Source organism: Antechinus flavipes, chromosome 1 (assembly GCF_016432865.1).
Source record: "Antechinus flavipes isolate AdamAnt ecotype Samford, QLD, Australia chromosome 1, AdamAnt_v2, whole genome shotgun sequence".
NCBI lineage: Eukaryota > Metazoa > Chordata > Mammalia > Dasyuromorphia > Dasyuridae > Antechinus > Antechinus flavipes.
In genome coordinates this window covers 159,632,250-159,658,654 of record NC_067398.1, presented here as the reverse complement: position 1 = coordinate 159,658,654, position 26,405 = coordinate 159,632,250, and the positions used below count along the sequence as shown (strand labels likewise).

General features: G+C 36.3%; 1 protein-coding gene across 3 annotated transcripts in view; it reads left to right on the top strand.

The window, feature by feature from the left end:
- Nucleotides 1-26,405, top strand: part of ANKDD1B (ankyrin repeat and death domain containing 1B) — a 96,580-nt gene that overhangs the window by 56,433 nt on the left and 13,742 nt on the right. The window contains exons 12-15 of one of the 3 annotated variants that reach the window (XM_051992074.1): nucleotides 1,553-1,648; nucleotides 16,727-16,928; nucleotides 17,728-17,859; nucleotides 23,241-25,137. In XM_051992074.1, coding sequence (XP_051848034.1) covers nucleotides 1,553-1,648; nucleotides 16,727-16,928; nucleotides 17,728-17,859; nucleotides 23,241-23,278 — 468 coding nt within the window. In that variant the 3' untranslated portion in view covers nucleotides 23,279-25,137. Of the gene's footprint in view, nucleotides 1-1,552; nucleotides 1,649-16,726; nucleotides 16,929-17,727; nucleotides 17,860-23,235; nucleotides 25,138-26,405 lie in introns of those variants that run through there. The other 2 variants (XM_051992063.1, XM_051992083.1) reach the window with 2 other exon arrangements.

The window sequence follows — 26,405 nt, the reverse complement described above, 5'->3', positions numbered from 1 at the left end:
CTGTCCTTTCTTTTCTCAGCTAAGCTCTTTCCCTACAGTCTTGGTCTAATTGTATCACCTCAACTTGCCTTCCACTACTCAGTAAACTCCAGTGGTTCCCTATTACCTCCCTGATCAAATATAAAAACTGGTATTTGGTTTTTAAAGTCCTTCCTACCTTTGTAGTTTAAAAAAATTTTTTTTAAAAAATTTTTGTGGGGGCAATTAACAATGCTTTGCCCAAGATTACACAGCTAGGAAATATCTGAGTCAGATTTGAATTCAGGAAGAGGAATCTTACTGTCTTCAAGTTCAGCACTCTGTACATGGCACCAATCAACTGCCCACCTAGCAGGAAGTAGTAAATGCTTAATAAATGTGTTTAACATACAGTAAGGGCTTAGTATATACTTGTTCAATGACTGCCTGCCATTGCCATACTGTATAACCATGAATTAATCACTTAAGTTCTTTGAATCTCAGTTTCTCCTTCTGTAAGATGGACATATTGTAGAAAGGATTATGATAGAACTATGGGTGTTTACTGAGGTTCCAAGTCTAAGATTTCAGGAATCTATGATATTATGGTACAACTGCTGTGCATACTTCAAAGGATCGTAGGGAGGAGCTGCTTTGAAAGCTAATTTGGATGACAATAATATTTCTTCTTTTCCATTTATAATTTTTAATATTTATATTTTAAAATTTGAGTTCCAAATTTTGTCTCTCCCTCCCATTCTCCCTCATTGAGACAGTAAGCCATCTAATATGGATTGTAAGTATGCAATCACAGCAGAAGATATTATTAAAATGCAAATGTTATCTCTGAGGGATAAATCCTACCATTAAAACCTTTGTCTCATTAGTGTCTGAGATTTTTCTGGCCCCAAGCAGGGTTCTAAAGAAGAAATGGGTCACAGGAACAGAGATTTAGAGCTAGAAGAGACCTTGGAATCAATCAGACTTAAGACCAACTCCCTCATTTTACAGAGGGGGAAAACTGAAACACTGAAATTTTGGGGAGGAAGTAGCAAAAGTTTGGAGAATGAGGCTGGAGAGCCAGTCTAGTGGAGGACCTTAGACATCCAGGGAGCATTTTTTGCAGGAGTGGAAAAGACTTGAGAGAGGTTTGCTTTGGGGGATGAGAAAGGTCATGAGTGTCTATCTACTTCACAATCTATATAAGGACCAGGCCTTATCATCTTGATCCCCTTTTGGTCACTGGCCCTTGGCCAATGAGCTGCTTGTGACAATAGAATAAAATAGGCAGAGAGACCAGTGGTGACAAGGAGAGCCCTTGTTTCCTCTATATAGAAGGTGGGATGGGGGAAATTAAGATAAAGCAATATGATTCTGTTTATATTCTTGAGTTAAATTTCTCAGCCATAGCATAGACTGAAGAAATATTTGGAGGACCTATGACTTTTTTGTTTCTTTCTTTTTTTTTTTTAAATGAGGTGACCCAACAACTCCCTCTTCCCCATCTCCTCTCCCAAATGACATCCTTGCAATGGTATGCTTAGAAATGAATGATGGTTATCAGAGCAACTGTCAGCTATGTTTTTGTTCCCAGCAAGGAAAGACTGCATTAGCTGTAGCATCCAGGAGCAACCATTCTCTCATCGTAGACATGATCATCAAAGCAGAGAGATATTACACCCGGAGACAGGTAAGGAAGAAGAAAAATTTAGTTGTGGGGCTCCTGGAGAGGGAATTTAGGGTATTTCTGTTTAATTTCCAGTAATACTGCCTTCGTGTCTGGCCTTACTAGCTGGGTGATCTTGAGTTAGTCCTTAACTTATTTTTCTTGGTGGCAGCTAGGTAGCTCAATAGATTACTGGGACTGGAATCACAAAAACCTGAATCCAGATTGGGTCTCAGACACTTAGTAGGGCAATTGGATTAACCTCTCTTTGCTTTAATCCACTGGAGAAGGAAATGACAAATCTCCCCAGTATCTTTGTCAAAAATAATAATAATAATAATAAAATCTCATGGACAATGTTGGCATATTGTGGACCAAGGGATCAAGAAGACAACTAAAAGGGGTCAAATGCAGCTGAACAACAACAAAAAAACTGTTTTTAGGCCTCGGCTTTCCAACAGGACAACTTAGGTTTTGTTCCCAACCAGAACTACATACTGCCTGAGGGGAAAGAGGACCAAAATCACTTGAGCACCTCCCCAAACCCCAATCCCTTCCTCCCCGCCACACGTGGGCCCTCAGAAAGCTTTGCCAGATTTAAGGCAGCTGTGGGGCAGTATCTACCAAACCATAGGTCACGAGTCCCTGCATGAGTCTTTTACTAGACCAACCATAGAACATATTAATTCAAAACAACACAGTAAAATTTATGACAAGAAAGATTTCTAAGACATATAGAGGAATGGTCTTCCACAGTGTACTAGTGGGGAAAGTGAACACTCAATCAATGCAGGGACATAAACATTGGGGAATGTATGTGACTAGTGTGTGTATGGCTAGAGGCAACTCGAGTTCCAAATGTGAGTCCTTCTGATGACTTCTGGTGCAGTTCTCTCTCACCCTGCTTTCTGCTGGGTCTCTCCTACACTGCTCGATGATGCCATCTTCTGGGCCTGTTGGGATAGGATTCTATGTGGCCTGCCTTGGCTGCTGCTGAGATCTCAGCTCTGCAAAATCACAGCCTCAAGCTTTTTTGAAGTGCATCTCCCAATCAGCCCAGTTCTGCCAGCTATCTAGGAAAATCCCTTTGGATATTTGTATTCTAGGGAAGCTGGGTGGGTCAGTGGATCCAGCACTGGGTCAGTAATCATCAAATCTAGTCTTTGACACTTTTTAGCTGTGTGATTCTGGGCAAGCCACTTAACCCTGTTTCTCTCAATTTCCTCATCTGTAAAATGGCAAACGGTTTGCATTCCACATAAATCATAGATCATCTACTGTATGGAAGACTAAGAAAGAGGCTCATGGCCTTTCTCCTTTCTCCTCTTCCAGCCCATTTTTATTTAAGTACCAGAATGTTTGAACTAGAAAGAATCAAGTGATCCACTCTCTCATTTCAGAAGTGAGGGAAGTCATTTGAATAAAGCCCTATAACTAATTAGTAGCTGAGCCAGTGTTTTATCCCTTTTTTTTTTTTTTTGCTAACTTTCAACTACCAGAGTTATGACATCATGGCCATATTCCTTAGCCAATATTCCAATAATCCCTTTCTTAGCCACCTATACAAATGGACAGCCTACAATCTCAAAGCATCCCCGACTGGTAGGTGGTGGTGGTTCACCGGTTGATTCATGGGGATCTTGTCTCCTCCCTTTATATCAGGTTTTGATCACAAGGCTACCCCCACTCATTGAGGCCAAAACCAGTTTATTGTAACTAATTCTTCAGGACGGGAACTCTGAAAATGGTGAAAATCTAAATGGGAAGTTGCACAAGCTTTGTTCTGGCAATATGTGGTAACCACAGGGATGACCTGTTTGAAAGTATAAAGTGTTAGGTGAAAGTTGTCCCAAAATCCTAACTTGAGCTTTTTCCTCTTCTTGATTTACTTCTTCCTTTTTCTTATCCTTGCTCCCACTTTCTTTTCCATCCTCCCTCCCCCTCTGCAGTTTCCCTTTGAATTTCTGTTAGCTAAACAAATGCATCATTTATCTTCTGAGGAAGTAGGAGGCTGCATGACACTGTAAGCTATTGTGCTTTAGAGAAATGAGGAAGCTGGGATAGTAGCTATGCTCTGTTTTTTTAATGCTATTTCCTGCTTAAGTTAGTGGGGAAATGGAATTATTGGTTGAGAAATGGGTTTCTCTAGTCAAATGCACTTCTTAGCTAAATGGAGGTTAACCAGAAAACCATTATGGTTGGAAAAACTCTTTCTAAAATATGTCAGTAACCACTCTTAGTACTCACTACACTTAGTAAGTGACCACTCTTAGTACTTACCACAGTACAAGGAGCCTGAATGAATGAATGCATGAAGCGTGGATTACAGGTGGATGGCACAGTGGGTAGAGTGACCAGCCTAGAGGCAAGGAGACCTGAGTTCAAATGCCACTTTAGAGGTTTACTAGCTGTGTAATCTTGGGCAAATCTCTTAATTCCTGTTTGCCTCAATTTCCTCATCTGTCAAATGGGGATCATAGCACCTACCTCTCAAAGCTGTTTTTAGCATCAGTTAAATTTATTTGTAAAGCACTTGATACAGAGGCACATAGTGCCATTTAAATGTTAGCTACAGTAATAATCATAATAATGGTTATGATGGTTATTACCTCCTAAAATGTGAGGATCAAATGAAAGGATAATTGTAACGAGCCTAGCCTAGCGCATAGCACGTAGTAAATATTAGATATCATTATTATTATTACTGCTTACTTTGTGAAAAGCACTGGGGATATGATAGTCCCTCCTCTCAAGGAGCTCACTTCTAGTGGTGGAGAAAATGCACGCAGAACCCATGAGCTGTAGCTCAGATGGGAAGGTTCCATGATCCTCAGGGCGTCACAGCAAACAGAAGGTCCTGTCTCTTCACAAATGTCATTTCCTCTTCCCCTTCCCCCCCAGTTTCTGATACTGAATCAATTGATAGGACTGAGCACTTTGGTTGCAAGAACGTTCTTTTCTCTGTCTTCCATAGGTGTGGGTATGACGTCTGTAAGAATAAGAGCCAGACTTTATCTCCGCTCCCAGAGTGATTACCGTGGGCACTGGGCTGAAACAAAACTAGTGCCTTGAGAGAACAGGTTGGGGGAGGGTGCTTTTATTTATAATTTATACTTTCTCTGAGGATTGAGGATTTTGCATTTTCTCAGAGTCATCCTTCTGGGCACAGAGCCCATCGCTTTACGGTTGCAAATGGAGGGAAGCAGCATGGTCTCAGTGGCTAGACAGACACCCAGCTTCAGGATCAGAAAGACTTGGATACAAAGCCCGAATCTGACCGGGTGGCTGTATGACCTTGCACAGATTACTGAACTTCTCACCGCCCATCCTTCTCGTGCCCTAAAGTGCAGAACATCGTCTACATTGCTAGACAGAATTTTCTCACTGGGAGTTCTCTATACTAACCAAATCATTGATCTGGTTACCCTTCTCCCCAAATGATCCTCTTCTTATCTTTGTAAGACAGGTAAGTCAGAGGCAGCTAGATGGTGCAGTGGAGAAAGCAACAGCCCTTCAGTCAGGAGGGCCTGAGAAAGTTCAAATAATATCTCAGACACTTAATACTTCCTTGCTGTGTGACCCTGGGCAAGTCACTTAACTCCAACTGCCTCAGTAAAAAAAAAAAAAAAAGAAATAGGAAAGTCAGGTACTCTTTATTATTATATAGTAATAAAATGTCATTTATCATACATTATTTATCATAATATATTTACATATTACACATGATAGAGATGTATTATATATTAGAGATAATGTGAATTTATCATGTATTTTATATGTTAATATATTCATAATATATGTTTATAATAATATAGAGATATAATTTTATATGATATGTATTATATGTTATAATATATTTATAATACATATACATATATGTCACAATTTATTTTTTTATTAAATGTATTATTATTCTTATTTTATAGATAAGGGAGCTGAGATATGGAACAATTAAGTCACATGTCTAAAATTACACAGTTAGTGAGGGGCAAACCTAGTTCTTTTGATTCTAAGACTTTCCATTGCTTCTCATAAAATTTCCCTATACAGGACTGTAGCAGTAGAGAGTAAAGGATTCTTTTTTGGAGAAGTAAATATTTCCTCTTAGTCTGGAGCCCAAATCTCATATTTGAGTTTCTTGTTCTTAAATGATGAAAGCTGCTTGTAGGGGGTAGGCAGGGAGGGGGACTTCCAATAGAACTCCCAGACAAATGCCCCAAACTATCATTCCAAGATGTGATTCAGCTTTTGATTAAAATGATTTATTCTTTCTCTGAAGCTCCTTCCTCCGAAAGTGGATAAAGCACTGGGTTTGGAGTCAGGAAGATTCAAATTCCTGAATTCAAATCTGGCCTCAGATGTGTGACCCTGGGCAAATAAGTTACTTAATCATGTTTGCCTCAGTTTCCTCATCTGTAAAATGAGATGGAGAAGGAAATGGCAAACTACTCCAAGATTTTTATCAAAAAAGTGAGGGGCAGCTAGATGCACAGTGGAAATAGCACCAGTTCTGAAATCAAAAGGTCCTGAGTTCAAATCCATCTTCAAACTGCTGTGTGACTGAACAAGTCTCAACCCCAATTGCCTCACCAAAAATAGATCAAAAAACTCCCAATCAAACAAAACAAATGGGATCGTGAAGACTTAGCTATGACTGAACAGCAGACATGATATCTCACAAGAGAAACAAAGGATCATTTATTTAAAATAGTTTAAATAGTAAAGCTGGGGATGTCCATAAAGTCATCCACAAACATTGTGACATCCAAGCAAACCATGGCTGCCGCCTCCCAACACTTCTTTTCTCAGTCCTTGTGAATCTAACTGGATCTTGACTTGCAGCCTGAGTTCAACCAAGGCAGGTTAGAAATGGGATGGCAACGTGCCTGTCATAGGTCAGTGTGTCTGCAGAATACGGAAACCACAGTTCAGCAGCTGAACATGCTCTCATTTCTGGAGAGGGACTGATGGATTCCACAAAAGCATCCAGGGAGGAGTCAGAGGGTTTGGGGACTGCCTCAGCACTGATGTTCCAGTGCCTGACATCCACTCTTAGCAGGACACAGTGTACCACACCGTTATGAAATTCCTGGCTTTTTGTCTTCCCCAGTTTCTACTAAGTCATCTTTTCAAAACTCTCTGTTTCTCCTGAGACCCTCTGGGTTGTTAATCATTCTACCCTTTACAGAAGTATAGCTAGGTTTGTGAGAAAATTATTGTTATTGCTGATACTAATAGCTTAATTTAGATAGTATAATTATATTATTAGTACATTTTATACAGATCCAAATTTGTAAAGCACTTGAGCATAGTGTCTGGGATATAGTAAGAACTTAATAAATGTTTGTTCTGCACCCCCAGGGCTTTAAGTTTTGAAAAATACTTTGCTTATATCATCATATTTGGTCTTCACCAGAATCTTATAAGATTGGTGTTATTATCATCCCCATTTTGTAGATAAGGAAACAAAAGCTGAGAAAGGGTAAGTGATTTTCCCAGTCCCTACTAAATATCTGTGGTAGAATTTGAACTCGGATCTCTTTATTACAACTTTATAATACTATTTTGCCTTGAACTAAAGTTCTTTTTTTCTCTAAATAGTACTTTATTTTTTCAAGTACATGTAAAGATAGTTTTCAACATTTATTTTTGTAAAACTTTGTGTTCCAAATTTTTCTTCCTCCCTTCCTTACCTTTCCCTTCCCTAAGACAAACAATCAGATGTAGGTTAAATATATGCTATCTTTTTAAATATAGTTCCATATTGTCACATTCAAGAAAAATCAGACCAAAAGGAAAAAAAAAATCCATGAGAAAAAAAAAGAAACAAAAAGGTGAAAATACTATGCTTCCATCCCTATTCAGTCTCTTTTGTTTCTGGACATAATTGGCATTTTTCATACCAAGTCTGTTGGAATTGCCATGAATCACCTCATTTTTGAGAAGAGCAAAGTCCATTACAATTGATCAACAATCTTATTGTTGCTATGTACAATGTTTTTCTTTTTCTATTCACTTCACTCAGCCATCAGTTCATGTAGGTCTTTCCAGGCTTTTCTGAAATCAGCCTGCTCATTATTTCTTATAGAACAATAATATTCAATTATCTTCATATACCATGACTTCTCCAGCCATTCCCCAAATGATGGGCATCTCTCAATTTCCATTGAAATAAAGTTCCTGAACTAAACTTGACTAGAGCACATTTTTTAAAAATTTAGTTTATTTTTTATTCTGAACTTAAGCACCATAAAAAAAGAAAATGTCTTCATATAAACATTGGAATGCAAAAAAAAAAAATTACATATGAAACTATGAATCTCCATTTTGTTGGCTTTATTTTTAACTATATAAAAATTCCACACATTACTTTCAGAATTGTCCTGCCTGTCTGTGACTTCTGAACTTTGGTCTCCTTCTGTGCATATTTTGAAATATTTATAGGTTTTTTTTTTGCATTATTTTTGCTAACTTCCATTCCCTTAACTTCTTCTATCTAATTAAAAATAGAGGAAAAAAAAATCCTTGTGACATAAAAATTATACAAGAATTCAATGATAGGTATTGCAGCTAATTATACTTAACACAGAGAAGTATGTTAATAATCAGATTATTATATGCTTGGAATTGATTGCATGCTCAGGATGGACACAATGTAATTTTTACAGAGGGCAGAAGGAGCCTGTAAAGATTTACACATCAAAGAAGAGGGAGCAGAAGGTGAAGATCTGCATCAGACACTGATCAGTAGACACTGGGAATATAGCTGGAATTTGCAGGCTGACCATTAATCCTGGAGTTATAGTCACATGGCATTCTTGTCTTAAGCAACTGATAATAAAAATGATATAGAACATCTCATCACCTGAATTAAAAAGTTGGATATCTCAGCTAAATTCTGCAGACTCTGGCTAGCTAATAAAATGATCTGCTGCCTCAAAAAAATGGCAGCAATAGTTTATATATTCTTTATAGGCTCCATGGTTAGGAGAAATAAAAAGTACTTCTCCTGTTTCTCCCTTACTATATTTGTTGATTCTTTTTATCCTGCTTTTTTTTTTTTTCTTAAAACTCTGAGAACACAATCCACTCCTGGTTGCATTTTTATTACTTAATTTTTTCAATAGCACTTGAAGCTATTAAGGTGCTGAAAGCATAATTTTTTCCCTTTTAGAATTTTAACATTATGATAAATGTGGAAATATGTTTAGAAGAATTGCACATGTTTTAACCTATATTGGATTACTTGCTGTCTAGGGGGGGGGTGAGTGAAAGGGAGAAAAATTTGGAACACAAGGTTTTGCAAGGGTTAATGCTGAAAACATCTTTATATGTATTTTGAAAATAAAAAGCTATTATTTTTTAAAAAGTTACCATGCCTACAATCCCTTCCAATTTAAAAAACACTTTTTAGGTTTCTCCTGCTTTTTGGATTTGTATTTCTACCTTGCTATTGTGTTTTCATCAGAAATGCCTTATTGAACATCTTTTAATCCATGAAAATTCCATTTCTCTACCTACCCACATAAGATCATTCTCAGCTTTATTAGATAGGTTATTCTTAGTTGTAAGTCTATCTCTTTTGCCTTTGGAATGTTGTGATCCAAATTTTCTTCTAATTTATGGTAGAAACTGCTAGGTCTATGTGATACTAACTACAATTCCTTGTTATTTGAAAGGTGTTTTTCTGGCTTCTTTTTTTTTTTTTTTAAAATAACTTTTTATTGATAGAACCCATACCAGGGTAATTTTTTACAACATTATACCTTGTATTCACTTCTGTTCCGATTTTTCCCCTCCCTCCCTCCACCCCCTCCCCCAGATGGCAAGCAGTCCTTTACATGTTGAATGGGTTACAGTATATCCTAGATACAATATATGTTTGCAGAACCGAACAGTTTTCTTGTTGCACAGGGAGAATTTGATTCAGAAGGTAAAAATAACCTGGGAAGAAAAACAAAAATGCAAGCAGTTTATATTCATTTCCCAGTATTCTTTCTTTGGGTGTAGCAGCTTCTGTCCATCCTTGATCAACTGAAACTGAATTAGCTCTCTTTATCGAAGAGGTCCACTTCCATCAGAATACATCCTCATACAGTATCATTGTTGAGGTATATAATGATCTCCTGGTTCTGCTCATTTCACTTAGCATCAGTTCATGTAAGTCTCGCCAGTCCTCTCTGTATTCATCCCACTGGTCATTTCTTACAGAACAGTAATAGTCCATAACATTCATATACCACAATTTACTCAACCATTCTCCAATTGATGGACATCCTTTCATTTTCCAGCTTCTAGCCACTACAAACAGGGCTGCCACAAACATTTTGGCACATACAGGTCCCTTTCCCTTCTTTAGTATCTCTTTGGGGTATAAGCCCAGTAGTAATACTGCTGGATGAAAGGGTATGCACAGTTTGATAACTTTTTGAGCATAGTTCCAAATTGCTCTCCAGAATGGCTGGATGTGTTCACAATTCCACCAACAATGTTTTAATGTCCCTGTTTTCCCACATCCCCTCCAACATTCCACATTATCTTTTCCTGTCACTCTAGTCTGGCTACTTCTAATATTTTTTCTTTGATGTGAGAATTGTATTTGTGGGACTTTTTCTTTGGGGATCCCTTTCAGGAGATGATAAGGGGATTCTTTATATTTTTATTCTGACTGTTGGTTCTAATAGATCTGGCAATCTTTCTTTATTTCTTTAAATAAAGTGTCCCAAGAGCCTTAGTATAGTTTTAAACTTTAATAAATTCACAAAACAATAAGTTCAATAACTTTTAATAAAGCCCCAAACTTAAAACTAATAAGACTTTTGGGATACACTTAACTTATGTTTCTTGACATGTTTTCAGATTAGTTGTTTTTCATATAAGCTATTTTTACATTTTCTTTTATATTTTCAATCATAATTTTGTTCTAATATTTCTTCCATTTGGTCTATTTTGGTCTTCAAGGAGTTCATTTTTTGGGTAAAACTCATCAGATCCTATTCTAAGCTATTTGTTTTCATTTCCATTTTTTCTTGAAGAGTTTTAATCTCATTTTTTAGCTCTTGCTTCATTACCTCTGGGTATTCATGTAGTCCTTGTAGAAAATTCATTTTTTTCCTTTGAGACTCTTTGAAGTTGTTATGTAGTTACTCTATCCATTTAAGGGACTTCTAGATCAAAAAAACATTTTTATAGTTTTTTTATTTTTCCAAATACATCCAAAAATAGTTTTCAATACTCACCTTTGCAAAACCTGTTTTCTAAATTTTCTCCCCTAGATTGCTAGCAATCCAACATAAGGTTAAACATATGCAGTTCTTCTAAACATATTTCTTTATTTGTCATGCTGTTCAAGAAAAGTCAGATCCAAAGGAGGGGGGAAACAGAAGAGGAAAAAAACAAAACAAAACAAAGCAAACAACAACAACAACAAGGTAAAATTACTATTCTTTGACTCACATTCAATCTCCATAGTTATCTTTTTGCAGAAGGCTCTTTCCATCATGTCTATTGGAATTGGCTTGAATCACCTCATTGTTGAAAAGAGTCATCTCCATCACAGTTGATCATCACATAACTTTGTGTTGCTATGTTCAAAGTTCTCTTGCTTTTACTCATTTCACTTAGCTTCAGTTCATGTCTTTCCAGTCTTTTCTGAAATAATCCTGCTCATCATTTCTTATAGAATAATAATATTTCCTTACATTCAAATACTATAATTTATTCAGCCATTTCTCAACTGAGGGGAATCCACTCAATTTCCAGTTTCTTACCACTACAATAAAAGGGCTGCTACAAATATTTTTGTACCTGTGGGTCCTTTTCCCTTTTCAAAAATAATGTTTAATTTTGGAAAAGAATTATTGATAGAAGTCAATATTTTCTTTGAATTACTTATCTCTCCCACTTTAGTTCCTGGAAATTTGTGTCTGAGTCAGGATCCATATCCTGCTGCACTTTTGGGTGAGATGGTCACTTCTGCTTGTAACCCCTTTGACTGGATAAAAATGGAGAATAAGAATTAGACCTGTGATTTCAGTGGTATGGATGAGGTTCGAGCAAAGAAACTCCCTCTATCAATGAAGTTCAATACCTTCTTTTCAAGCTGTAGAATAAGAAAATTGCCAAGAGGACTGGGAAATTAATTACAGAGCCAACATATGTCAGAGGGAGGGTCTGAACCCAAGTTATTTTGTTTCAAAGCCAGTTCTTTATCCACTATACCTCATTTCTCCTGAATGATTAAGTTCTTCCCTTACAACAAAGCTTCAGCATCTCATACTTTAATGAAAGATTTTTTAAAAAGATGACATAGCTTGCCCTCATATATTTCTGAGAAACAGATAAAAGAAATATAGAAATTTCTTTTCACATAACAGTGAAATTCTGTGCTCTTGAGGATAAATGAAAGTTCCTAAAATCTGTTCATTTCCTTATTCTTTTATTTCCTCCATTTCCGCCTGGCCACTGCACTTGCTGACAACATGCTTTTTGGCAAGCAGACAGCTTTGTGTTCCTCTTGCTGTAGAAAATGAGAACTATAGATGAGGCTTTGGCTTTTCTAAAGAAAGCCAAAAGGACAGTATAGCTAAGCTGCCCCATTAGCCTTGACAGATATGACTAGTGGTACAAAGTGCTATACTCAGAAAATAGAACTATTCCTGTCATCCAGGGATTCTCATTACAATAAAACTGTTGACTGCACAAAGGCTTTGGACATAGCCATACTACACCTGCCTTTTTTTTCTTAATTTGTGTCTCCAAGAAGTAGCTCTGTTGTGCTCTGAGCTTAAGTGACCAACAACATCTTAGAGACAGATGGACTTTTTGTGAATGAAACCTTTGGGATGAATTTCACAAGTGCTGTGACTGAAAGAGCACTGGCCCTAGAATCAGGACCTGGATCTTCCCTCTGATACTTTACTGGTTGTAGGATTACCTTGGAATCTTACTTTTTTCACCTGTCAAATATGTATTTTAATAATATACTATATCATAGTTGTGAGAAAATAGTTTTTATAAATCTTAGAGCATTTTATAAAGATGAGTTATTATTAAATATGAAAGACTTGGAAAAATGAAATAGCTGTTTTAGAACCGTTAGTTTTCTGAGGGTGGGATTAAAACTCATAGATTTAGAGGTAGAACAGAAGGAAGGTGAGTATTCTTTTAAAATAGTGCCAACCTTTTTGGGATTTGGCATGAGAGTTCCACTGGGTCCAGACAGGGTAGAGTATTCATCTTTTCCCACTCAAGAGACTCTATCTATAGACCCACATGCATGGACTAGGTTCAGTCCTAGGAGAACCTGATCTATATAGAGAGGACTCAGACTCCTTTTTTTTTTTAAATAACAGCTTTTAATTTTTGAAATATATGCAAAAATATATTTCAACATTCACCCTTGCAAAATTTTGTATTCCAAATTTTCCTCCCTCCCTCAGCAAGTAATACAATGTTAAATTTATGCAGTTCTTCTATATATATTTCCACATTTATCATGCTGCACTAGAAAAAGAAGATCAAAAAGAAAAAAATGAGAAAAAAAAAAGCATGCAAAAAACACAAAAGGTGAAAATACTATATTGTGATCCACATTCAGTGCCCACAGTTCTCTCTCTGGATCACAAGTCTATTGGAATTGGCCTGAATCACCTTATTCTTGAAAAGAGCCATCAGACTCCTTTTTTTCATTGCCTCTTGCTCTTTATATCATAATCCTGTAGCCCTGGGGAAATAATTAAAAGCTTAGGTTTGACTCTAGATCTAGCATCTCCTCAAATGGAAAAGTGAAAAGTGCTCAATGTACAAAGTACATTGAGCTATAGAACAGCTATTTATTTCTACAATGTAAAAGAAATGCTTAAAACACAAATGTGTGTATTGACAAAGACAAACAGGAAATATTAATTTATAATTGCTGTTATATTCTCTGGGGAAGTTGATACTTAAATGAGGCATTTTATGGAAATACTGAAACGGTATTTATTTCACCTTTGGCTCCCTAAGGGACCATATCTTTCTAGTATTCAGGCCAGAGGTTGGGTTAGTCTTATTGATGTCATCTTCTCCCCCAACAGGTATCATAGTAGCTGCAGGAGGTACTTCCCATATTATGACTAGTTCTGACTCAGAGACCCAGGAATTCCCAACCGCTCAAACTCATAAAGTGGTCTCCAAGTCTATGACTCTTCACAGGGTCATTATGTAGTCCCCTGTGCTCAGGGAAAGAAATAAAAGGCAAATGATGCAAAAGACCCAAAGTCCAGCCACACATTTCCCCAGGCAAGTGTGTGTTCTAGTTGCTATATGTGTAGTTTACATTTTACTCTTGTCAAGGGAAGTTACATGCCATACATTCTAGACTGTAAGGAAAGGAGAAAGCCCAGGAGGTAGAGTCACTTCTGTTAAGGTCTACTGATGGGTGGCCAAACCTAGCCTTTCTGATCCAGCTTTGAGATGTGTGTGTGTGTGTGTGTGTGTGTGTGTGTGTGTGTGTATCTCAAAGGGCCCAGCCCTTCAGCACTGATTCAGAACATAAATAGTCCAGAAAAAGTCCGGGGTCCTATATTTGATGTAGGAGGAATTCATCAGCTTGCCCCCTCTTACACTTATCTTTGTCTAGCTGCCTTAAGGGTGAAGAAAATAGGAGACTTTCTCTTGAAAGAAGGGATAAGGGAGGAAAGCAGAGTTGGAAAAGGTTTTTTGTATGTGTGTTCTTTAGCCTAAGACACTATAATCAGTCACAGGTATTTCAGTTATATCCTTACCCCACCCCACATTTCTAGCCAATAAGTTTTAGTGTACAGATTATATTCTTTTTTTTTTTTTTTTTTTTTAAAGATTAAGTTTCCAAAGATTGGCCTATCTTTCTGGAATGAATCATAGAGTGCAAATTTTGGTCATTCCAATATAGATCCAGGTGATTTGGTCATGATAGAAGAGGGATCCTGGCCTCCTGATAATCTCAGTTTTTAATTCTATCTCCCAGTTAATACTTTTCTCTATACTGTTTTTGTTTCCATTATTACCAACCTTTTATTATTTTCTCCCTAAAATAAGCAAAAACAGATGTGTGTGTGTGTGTGTGTGTGTGTATACAATATATATATATATTGCAGAGAAGGTACAGAAGTATGTTGATAGAGGGAGTTTCCTTACCTTGGAGTTTTCTCTAATAAAATCATTTTTATTTCCCATCCCCATCCCTATTCCAAGCTTTATCCTTATCCCCATGCCATTATGCCATTTATGTCCTTATTTCTATTCCTTGTTGTTATTCAGTTATTTTTCAGTTGTATCTGAACCTTTTGGGTTATCTTGGCAAAGATACTGAAGTAGTTTGCCATTTCATTTCTTTCTTTGGTTTTTATACAGATGAGGAAACTGAGGGTTAAGGGACTTGCCCAGTGTCAGCTGGTAAGAGACTAGATTTGAATTCAGAAAGATGAGTTTTCCTGATTCTAGGCTGGCATTTTATCCACTGGAGTACCCTACCATATCCCTGTTAAAAAAAAAGAGACCATTTCTGCTATTACATTCTACTGGGAGGAAATGGGTAGTCAGCTGAACAAAATATATCCAAAGCAAATACAAAGTAATTTGGGAGGGAGAGAAAGGGCTCACAAAGAGGGACATCAAGAAAGGACTTTAGGTGATACTCGAGATGAATCTCCAAAGGAACTAGAGATTTCTTACAGGAACAAGCATAGAAGAAGAGCATTCCAGTCAGAAGGACTTGTGGAGAGGGAATGTCATGCAGAGGGAACAGCAATTGGCTAGTTTGATTTGGGGGGTGGGTGGGTGGTCATGGAGATGTGAAATTAATCTGGAAAAGGTCAATAGGGGTCAGATTGTGAAGGGTTTTAATAATGTTAAATGGTGGGGGATGTAATATTTTAGCCTTGAAGAAATAGGGAACCAATGAAAAATGTAATTGGGAAATATTTAATAAAATCATTTAAAATACAGTGAAACATAAGATAATATTGCATTTGAAGACTAAGTCCAATATTTGGTCCATTGGGATCCTTATCTAAGATTTTGTAGCTGTTTTTATTTGAAAACAATAGTATGGACAATAGAAAGACCAGGGACAAGGAAACCAATTAGGAGTTTGTTGCTATAGGCCAGGAGAGAGGTAATATTCCCTGTAGGCAGTCAATAATTTAGAATGCAACTTATATTTAAGACTCTCTTGAAAGAAAAACTATGACACAGCAATCCACCCTATTCTCTGAATTTGTAATATGAAACTTCTTCCAGTTTTCTTGTTCAGGGGATGTTTAGGAGGATTCTATTGAGGGACAGAAATTGGACTTGATCCCAGTACACAGTGAGGCAGAACCCAATCTTGTTTCAGTTATTAAAAAACCAGTATCGGTTTCTCCCCCTCCCCAATGGACAACTAAGCATTGTGTGGTAGAGAGAAGGGCTTAACTCTAGTTACTGGTTGAGTGCGCTTGGCTGAGGTTTTCATTAATTTTGTTTTGAATTCTCTAGTCCTTTTTCTCTTTTGTAAGAAAAAGGTTTGGGAGAGATGATTCCAGTTTCCTTCCAGTTCTTTCTGTAATTCTTTCATTCCTACCTCCTCCTTCCCCTTCAACCTTGTACTTTGGGACCTGGGAGAAGGAAAACAAATGAATGAGCTCTTACAAGGTAACACCTGAGAAAAACTGCCCTGGCAAGGAAGGATTTCAAGATTCTTAAATTTGAAGAGAAAAAAACAAATGAGAATTTCAGGGAGGAACAGTAAGGAGTGGAGAGAGTCACAGTGCTGAAGGTTATCTGTGATGACATTTCTTTGGCTGACATTCTCACTCTCCCTGTGGGTATTCTAACATCAGTCAGGTCACTCTTGGGGTGGAAGCATGCAATAAAGAATTGCAGAATCTCTACATCTTGAGGTCAGACAGGCTATGCTTTATGTTTTTGTTAGATATGTTCCCCACATTCTAGATGATGAAAACTTGCCTGAAGACAAATGGTTCTGAACAAATGACTTGGACTGGACATTTATCTGTTTTGTCAAGGGTGGAAAATACTCTGATTAGGCTATAAACATAGTACATCTGAAATTGTCTGTTATCTTTATGTTCAATTTAGGAACTTAAAGGAAGCAGCTATGACTCACAAATAGACTCTGCTCTGACATTCAAACAAGATCACAGTTTGGAGACGAAGCAGATCCGCTCTTGCCTTTGGAAATTGGCTTACCATCAACTTAAAGCCCAAGACTGGCGGAAGCTGGCTCGCTCCTGGGAATTTTCAGATGCACAGATCAAAGCTATTGAAGAACAGTGGTCAGGTAATAACCCAGGAGAATTTATTAGAAGAAATGGGAAGCAAGGAGTGATGAAACTAGAAATTTCTGATAAATTGCTGAAGACTGGCAATTAGCAGCTACTTTCATCCTATAAAACAGGAACAGCGATATCAATGTTTACTGTGGTTTTTAAAAATTTTTAGCCAGTGACTCTTCCTGGAGAATCTCCTTGAAAACAAACTTTGCAAATGGTTATTTTTTTTTAAAGTTGAATCACAAAAGCTCAAAAAGAAATTTATATTTTCTGACCAAATAAATCCACAGTAGAATGAGTACCAAGAGAAACACTCAGCTCTTAACTGCTTGTTCTGTGACTGGGTGGCCAACAGTGATAGATAAATGAATTCACCTCAGTAACTGCAACTAAAGAATAATAAGTATTTCTTAGGCTACTCTATAGGATTAGATATCCTGGCCTTTCTGGTTTTTACAAAATGTTCTGCAGCAATTACTGAAAGACAATAATTCAAAGTAATTAAACGATTTAACTAAATTACATTTGTCAGAATTAAAAAACATGCACTGGTTTCTGTTCATTATCTTGGCTTTTATATATTGTGTATTACTGTGGCCTCTTACTGTCACAGTAAAACAATTCTGTATTTACATAGCCTGGATTCAGTCTTGATGGCTCATATACCCACACAAGGTGTTCTTGGTAATGACATTACTTTGACCAGAAAAATGAATGAATGTGCAAATGCAAAGAAAAAGAGAATTTAGCAAAAATGAAGGTTTTGCATAAAAAGAAACATCAGATAATTCCATATGTGTTATATAGGAAATGAAAGTTCTTGCGAGCATGGCTATAGAATGCTGCTCATCTGGTTACATGGACTACTGATAAGACATGAGAATCCCATGAAACACTTGTATGAAGGTCTGGTAAATGCAGGATTTCCAGAACTAGCAGGTGAGCAAAGACATTTTTTTTTTTAAAACAAATAATTTTCACTATTCTCTCTTGCTTTAATATCCTGCAGATGAGAATTCTTTGTTCACAGAGGACAAGGGCAAGAATTACTGTTACTAAGGCAGCATACCACAATGAAAAGGGCATTCATGTAAGGACCATTGTCCCCCCACCCCAGATTTACTAGCTGTGTAAGGGCCAGCCACTCAATCTCCTCAGTTTCCTGGCATGTAAAATGAGGTAATCAGATTCCGTAGCCTCTGAGGTCCCTTTAAGCTCGATGATGTCACGACCCAGCTTCTAACACTAGGTGTTACATAATCCTTCTTCTGTAAAATAGAGGTAATTATATTTGAGCTGGCCGTCTCACAGGGTTATTGTCAGGAAACTTGTAAGACTTCAGACCAGGACTTGTTACTAGAGAAAGAGCTCTACTGTACCATCAGTACTTTACATGAGAATTGCCTTGGTGTATAGGGCAGTTTCCATTGTTCCTGAACTATGGCAGAAGGAGGCAGAAGAACTATAGACAAGTTCAAAATCTCTTCCAGATCTAAATCTATAATCTTGTGTCTGTCTTTAGTCAGACAGAAATAAAATGGAGATAGAATGACATTATCCCAATAGAGACTCTATTTACAAATAGGTTCAGAGTCTATCTTGATAGGATATCCATGCTGATGACGTCATAAGATTCCCTATAGCATATCTTTCATGCTTCTCAGTTGATGATATCATACATTCCATGCTGATGACATCATAGATCTCCTATGATATATTGGTAATTCATGCTTCTTTCAGGGCCTTATAGAATGGTCTTCCTCATGTAATAGGTACATTGAAGCTTATTAGTAAATTCAATGTCATTGCCACAAGACGCGGGGGTCATCACCATTCCACTAAGGAAAGCCTTGCTGAATTGAGGAACTGATCCAGTATCTTGACTTGGGTAGTGCTACTGATGGTACAGACAAATATTTTGTGAGAAAGTCTAATTGTTTCCATCCTTCAGCCAAACTGTCATCCTGCCAATAGCAATATTATCATCACCAGTATTGATTATAATCCATTCCATCCCACCCCACACAATATTTTTCATTTTTCTGTACTTTCTGTTTCCATATATTCTTAACCTTCCACATATCAGAATCAAAAATATTTTCTTTAAAAAGAGAGTCTATCACATGGACAAAAAAGTTTGTAGTCGCTCTTTTTGTAGTAGTAAGGAACTGGAAATTGGGTGGATGCCCCTCAGTTAGGGAATGGCTGAATAAGATGGTATATGAGTGTAATGTTCATGAACTGATGCTGAGTGATGTGAGTAGAACCAGGAGATCAGTGTACTCAGTAAGATTATGTGATGATCTATGTGATGGACTTGCCTCTTCTCAGCAGGGCATTGATTCAAGACAATTCCAGTGACTTGGGATGGAAAATGCATTCAGAGAGGCAACTATAGAGACTGAATGTGGATTGAAGCATATTATTTTTACCTTTTTTTGTGTGTATGTTTGCTTTTCTTTCTCATGGTTTCTTCTCTTTTGGTCTGATTTTTTTTTGCACAAGATGACAAATATGGAAATATGTTTAAAAAGATTGCACAGTTAAAAAAATAAGAAGGTCTGAAGGTACTGGACATAGCATTAACTAACTTCACCAAGACTGAAATGGATAATATCTAGACTCAGACTTTTACAAGCTGGATGGCTCTGGGCAAGACATTTAATTTCTTTCATTCTCCTTTCCTACATTTGTAAAATGGAATAACAATGGGGAAGCTACCTTATGAGGTTGTGGACATCAAATGAGATAACATAACATAAAGCACTTTGTAAATCTTAAAAAGATATAGAAATGCTATTTATGGTGATGATGATGATGATGAAATGACTAGTTATCAGTGTGGGAATCATTTCTAAATCATCTGTGTAGCCATGATATTGACAAGTTAAAAGAAAATCAATAATATATTAGAAGAACAAAGATGAAAATACACTATATACAATTTCTACAGCTTCAGTCTGACCTTTTCAAACAGGATATTAATGTCAAAACATGGAAAGACTATGATTCTGGTAATCAGTATTTCTTTGAGAAATTAACTGATATAAATAAATGACCAAAATTAAGTGTATGATCAGAAAAGTTGGTGATAAATTTCAACCTGCACTGATGGAAAGGGTACTCACACTGGTGATATCATAGATTCCTCTTAAGCATATACTTCATGCTTCTCAGCTGATGTATTTCAGTGCCTTGTGGCATGGTCTTCCTCACATAACAGTCTCTAGTTTTATTTTTTATTTTTTGAGGGTCTTAGAGAATTGCCTGAACAACTAAAAAGTTTGCCCAGGGTCACCTGACCACTATGCATCAGAGGTATGACTTTCTGATCCCAAGGCCAGTTGTCTATTGACTATGTCTTATTATTTCTCCCCATCTAATATAATACTATTGTTAAAGAATTAACCAATGTTCTGCTATATCTTAGTCAAGCATATCTTTATTCCTATTTTATAAGGAAGAAAGTATTTAACTGTAATGTCGGAGAAACTGAGCAAGACAGAGATTAGAGACCAACTTAATAGTTTATTAAATGGAGAGATTTACTGGGACCAAATAGATCCATGGTTGGTCCCAGGGCTGAATGAGACTATTGTCTCAAAGAACCCAGCCTTCAGACAGCAAGATTTTTATAGGATAACAAGAACAATGACATAATGGGGGAGGTACCTGGATGGGGATAACCTAATGGGGGGAAGCAACTAGGATGACACAATGGAGGGAGGTACTAGAGAAGTTACTGATATTCTAATGATGTCTAAAATGGATAGACCTTTATCCTGTCAAACATTAAGAAAGAATGATTATAGCCTAAAGATATAAAACCTTTATCTCATCAAACATTAAGAGGTTATAACTTGAGGCAGAGTAAATAGGACATTAAAAGGGAACTTTGGCACAACAAACAAAAATACAAGCCTCTTTGCAAACACTGTGAAGGAGCTTCTCTATGAATTAGCATTAAAAACTTTTTATTATCTTTTGAGAAAACAAAAACAAAATCACACCAAAAAGATACAAAGTTAAATGGAGTTAAGTCACTGAGGTTCAATGCATTTTGGGAGAATATTCTGAGAAAAATGTAAAATATTAATGAATAAATTGTTTTTGACAAATTAGCCATCTCCAGTTGTTTTGCCTGAAGGCAGCAAGGTTTCCCATGGGAAAACACTTTTCTTTAGTTCTTCAGGATAGCAATCCCTACTTTACTCATAGTTCTTTGCAGTGATTCCAAACTTCTTGAGGTACAACAACAAAATGATAGACTTATAATTTATTAGGACTAGAATCCTCATTCCACATTACAGATTAATAGGCTTTTGTGGGTGAGGCAGGGTATTACCCATAATGGGCTAGGTGTTTTATGAGGAAATGCATTCTTTGTGTGTGCCAAGGAGGGAGTGCAGAAGCATGAGGATCATATGACTCTTCAACTTTTGCCAAAGCTCGGGGAAAACACTGACACATTGGGGAAAGCCTTTTCTTTTCCTTGTTGCCCATTCATCTGTGTAAGATTATTTCTAAGATGAGATTACATAGGAGTGTACTGGTAAGTATTTTATAACCTTCTCATATGATAGACCTTTAAATTTAATCTGCATTATTATCTTCAATCTAGAAATCAACAAAACAATAAATGAAACTGATTTTTCACTTTGTTGATTACCAAAGTACAAGTGCTCAAATTGAAAATTTAGGAATTGGTTCTCCCAGCAGTTTTGAGTTGGCTCAAGCACACCCCTAGATATTCCTGAATGGAGCATTCATAATATTTTTCCTTAATCACATCCCCTTATAGTTATTCCTAGAGTAATGATTGATAAACCCAAGTTAAATAAAACCAAAGTGCTATAAACTTGTTTGTAGGTAACATCTTAAATAATTCTAATAGCTGATTTATTATTAGATATAACAGAATAATATTGATTTACACATTGCTGCAAGGTGTTTTGTAAACCTTGTAAAATATTATACATATTATCTTCTTTGATCCTTACAATAATAGGTCCTATCATTACTTCTGTTTTGCAGTTTCAGAAACTAGAGGTTGAACGAGATTGAGGTACTTGTCCAGGGTCATAAATGTCTGAGACAGCATATGAGCTTGTCTTCCTGAACACAAATCCGATACACTATCCAATTCAATCCAATAAACATTTACTAAACACCTACTGTGTGTCAGGCACTATGCTAACACCAGGGATATAATTAACAAAAAGAAAGTCTTTGCTTTCAAGAACCTTACAATCTAATCCACTATACCGAGCTGCCTCAATCTTGCTTTTCTCTCAGACATTCTAGTGGGGTGGATTGGTTAGGTATTTGGGTCCTGAATTTGGTGAAGTTGTTGCAGAATTTTCTTTGTGATCCTATGTGATTTGGAGTTATGCAACAAAAGGTATCACGTGATAAAATTTTAAAAAAGGCTTTTGAATTTGTCTTTTATAAAATCAGGGATGCTCTTTCATGAGTGTAATAATCCATGAGTGTTGATAATCCATAACTAAGTAAGACAGTGTTCTGGCCCAGACCTGACTTAGGCTGGTCCAGGAATTCTGGTTTGGGATTACAACAAAATGAACATTTGTAGCCTTTCTAATGTTAAAAAAGGTTTGGGGCAGCTAGGTAGTGCAGTGGATAGAATACCATCCCTTTAGTCAGGAGGACCTGAGTTCAAATCTAGCCTCAGACACTTAACACTTCCTAGCTGTGTGACTCTGGGCAAGTCACTTAACCCCAATTGCCTCAGCAAAAATTTACTTAATCACAACAAGGGAGAATATTCGTAAAGGACATCATATCAGTTAGGTCAATGCAACTCTCCTGTCTCCATATTTACCACGGTAGAGAATCTGAGTAATGGTACATGAAGCTCAAAGAGCTCCTGATTCTTCTTGTGCTAGGTTTTTAATAATTAATTCCCTAACTAAAAACTGCCTTAGTTCCTTGAGCCAATTAAATCTCAAAGCTCATTTCACTATCTTTTAGGGACAAACCGACTTAGCATAAGTGGAAGTAATCTCAGAATATGTGGCTCTTCCCCTAAATAGAAATTATACTTGTCAGAATCAGATTGGTTAAATCTCAATAAATCAATGAAAGCCTTCCCCCTCCCCAATCTTATTTTGTATCAAGTTGATGAACATATCTTTGCAATTTTTTCTGTCATATAAGCTAGACAATAGAAAATTTAAAAATTTTGTTAATATAGTAATGTTTATAGCAACTTCTTAATAAAATGTGATTTTTTTCAATGTGTTTTTTTCATTATTCCAGCAACTTATCTCTAATAAAAGTATTTTTTTCCCCCAGAGAAGATCCGACAACTACAAAGCAGTACAGAGGCAAGCTCTAAGAAATGTACAATTTCATAGCCTCTTGAAGAGAAATAATATATTTTTCTTTGATCCAGTGATATAATTTTTAGGCTTAAATGAAGAGGTCAAAGAAGAAAAAGACTCATATATAAAAAGTATTTATAGCAGATCTTTTGGAGTGACAAAGAATTGGAAACTAAAAGAATGACTGAACAACTGGGAAATGGCTGAACAAATTATGCTATATGAATATAAAGGAAAATTATTGTGATATAAATGATGCGAGAGTCAGTTTCAGACAAACCTGAGAAGACTTTTATGAACTGACATGAAGTATAAGAGTAGAATCACAAGAACTGATAAAATGACATTTCAGTCAAAAACAACTTTAAAAGATTGATCAGTGCAATAACCACCCATGATTCCAAAGAAATGATGATGAAGTTTGCTATCTACCTCTTGATAGAAAGGTGGTAAAATTAAGATATAAAATTACATATATTTTCAGACATGGTTAATGAAGGAATTTGTTTTGCTCTACTATGCATATTTTATTTTTGTTTTGATTTGGGGAAGTTGTGGGATATGGGAAAGAAGAGGGGGGAGATGTAGAAATAGTCATTTAGTTTGTTGTTAAATTCAGAATAAAAAAAATACATATTGTTATTGTAATTACAAAAACTTTAAATTGTCCTAGCACTTTTAGAACTATAAACATTAAAAAAAAAAGTAGGAATTATTCCTTTTAAAAAATTTTTTATTTTTTTATTTTTTTCATTTTAATAACTTTTTATTGACAGCATCCATGTCAGGGTAATTTTTTACAGCATTATCCCTTGCACTCACTTCTGTTCCAATTTTTCCCCTCCGTCCCTCCACCCCCTCCCCCTGATGGCAAGCAGTCCTTTACATGTTAAATAGGTTACAGTATATCCTAGATACAATGTATGTGTGCAGAACCGAACAGTTCTCTTGTTGCACAGGGAGAATTGGATTCAGAAGGTATAAATAACCCGGGAAGAAAAATAAAAATGCAAGCAGTTTATATTCATTTCCCAGTGTTCTTTCTTTGGATATAGGTGCTTCTGTCCATCCTTGATCAAGTGAAACGGAGTTAGATCTTCTCTTTGTCAAAGAAATCCACTTCCATCAGAATACATCCTCAAACAGTATCATTGTTGAAGTATATAATGATCTCCTGATTCTGCTCATTTCACTTAGCATCAGTTCATGTAAGTCTCACCAGTCCTCTCTGTATTCATCCTGCTGGTCATTCCTTACAGAACAATAATATTCCATAACATTCACATACCACAATTTACTCAACCATTCTCCAATTGATGGGCATCCATTCATTTTCCAGCTTCTAGCCACTACAAACAGGGTTGCCATACACTGTGTCATTTTGGCACATACAGGTCCCTTTCCCTTTTTTAGTATCTCTGGGGTATAAGCCCAGTAGAAATACTGCTGGATCAAAGGGCATATACAGTTTGATAACTTTTTGAGCATAGTTCCAAAGGAATTATTCCTTATATAGAATAGTGCTGTAAGGGTTTGTGGAAAACCACCTAATTTCTCTTTACCTCTGGAGACAATGAGACCAAGATCCTTTAACAGAATAAGAAAAGGAACAATATGGCTTCTGTTCATCCCTTTCACCAGTTTTTATTTTAAAAGAATATTCAGAGAGAATAACTGAAATTAAAATAATTTAAGTTCTCATGTTAAATTACATAAAGTGCTCATTTTCTTTTGGTAGAAACTAATCTGGGTAGAAACATGTTAAAAATCAGACTAAAGATATGCAAAATCAAATAAAAATAATGATATGAACCAGAGCATTAATATTACATCGTTGAAAGTTAATAAATATTATTAAAATCGGTTAAAAAAATTCAGATTGTTGGTAAATGTTATGACTGGTTCGGACCTGAGGATTAAAACTCAGATTGTTGGCAAATGTTATGACTGGTTCGGATCTGAGGATTATTTTTCTTTGTTTGTTTAACTTACTTGCAGAATGAAATATATATTACAAGCCCTGACTTTGTGAACTATAGCTCTTTTATTTAATATTTAAAGTGAAACAACAGCTTATCCTGATTACAACCTGTAGTAAGATTTTTTTTGATAGTTCTCTACCTTAGAAGCATACTTCTAAATCATATCATTATGTAATGATATAAATTTAATCAAATGATGAAACAGGAAGTCACATACCATTTCTCTTAATTTCCCCAACAAAAGAAGAAATGATAGTGATCAAGCAAACTGGTTTCCTCCTGCAACAAGTAAGATTACATATGTCAAAATCATATGCTATTAAATATGATACAGGCATATAGACATGGTGTTAATCAATATCATCTGCAATAATGCTATTAATATAATCTGGTCAAGTTCAATCAATATAATATGCCCTTTTCTTTCCTAATGTTGTTTCAGTGGAACTAAAATCCCCCTGTAATGCTGTTTTTCTAATGTCAGAGTTGTGTAGAATTAATATTAGATTCATGTTGTAGACTTGATGTGAGATACTTTGAGTCATTCAGAGAACAAGGAACCAAGCACCAATGATCAATCATCTCATGAGAGACACTACAGAACCTGAGATGGAAGGCATCCCAGAGTGTATCATTTAGTTTAATCCATCACCAAATGAGAAAACCCTTTACAACATATCCAAGCAGTTATCTAGCCTTTACTTGAAGACCTTCAAAGAGAGAGAATCCTGATTTTTGAGGCAGTTTTTTCTATTATACCTCTAATTGCTAGAAGTTTTTCTTTATATGAATAGAAGCTTAAATTAGCCTCTGCAACTTCTTCAGATTACTACTAGTAGAATTCTAATTCTTTTTTTTTTTTCAGATTTGAAGACAGCTATCTTATCCTTTCCTCTTGCCATCCCACCCCCCTCCATGTTTTCCCTTTCAAAACCAAACATCCCTGTTCCTTCAATCCATCCTCATATGGCATGAATATAAGGCCAATCATCATGATGCTTGCTTTCCTCTTGGTTTTCCCTAGTTGAGTACCCTTTTTAGGATATGGTACCCAGAACAAAATATCATACATTAGTGGTGCTTTGTTATGGATAGGCTATAGCAGAATTATTCTCCTGGACTATATGTACACACACACACACACACACACACACACACA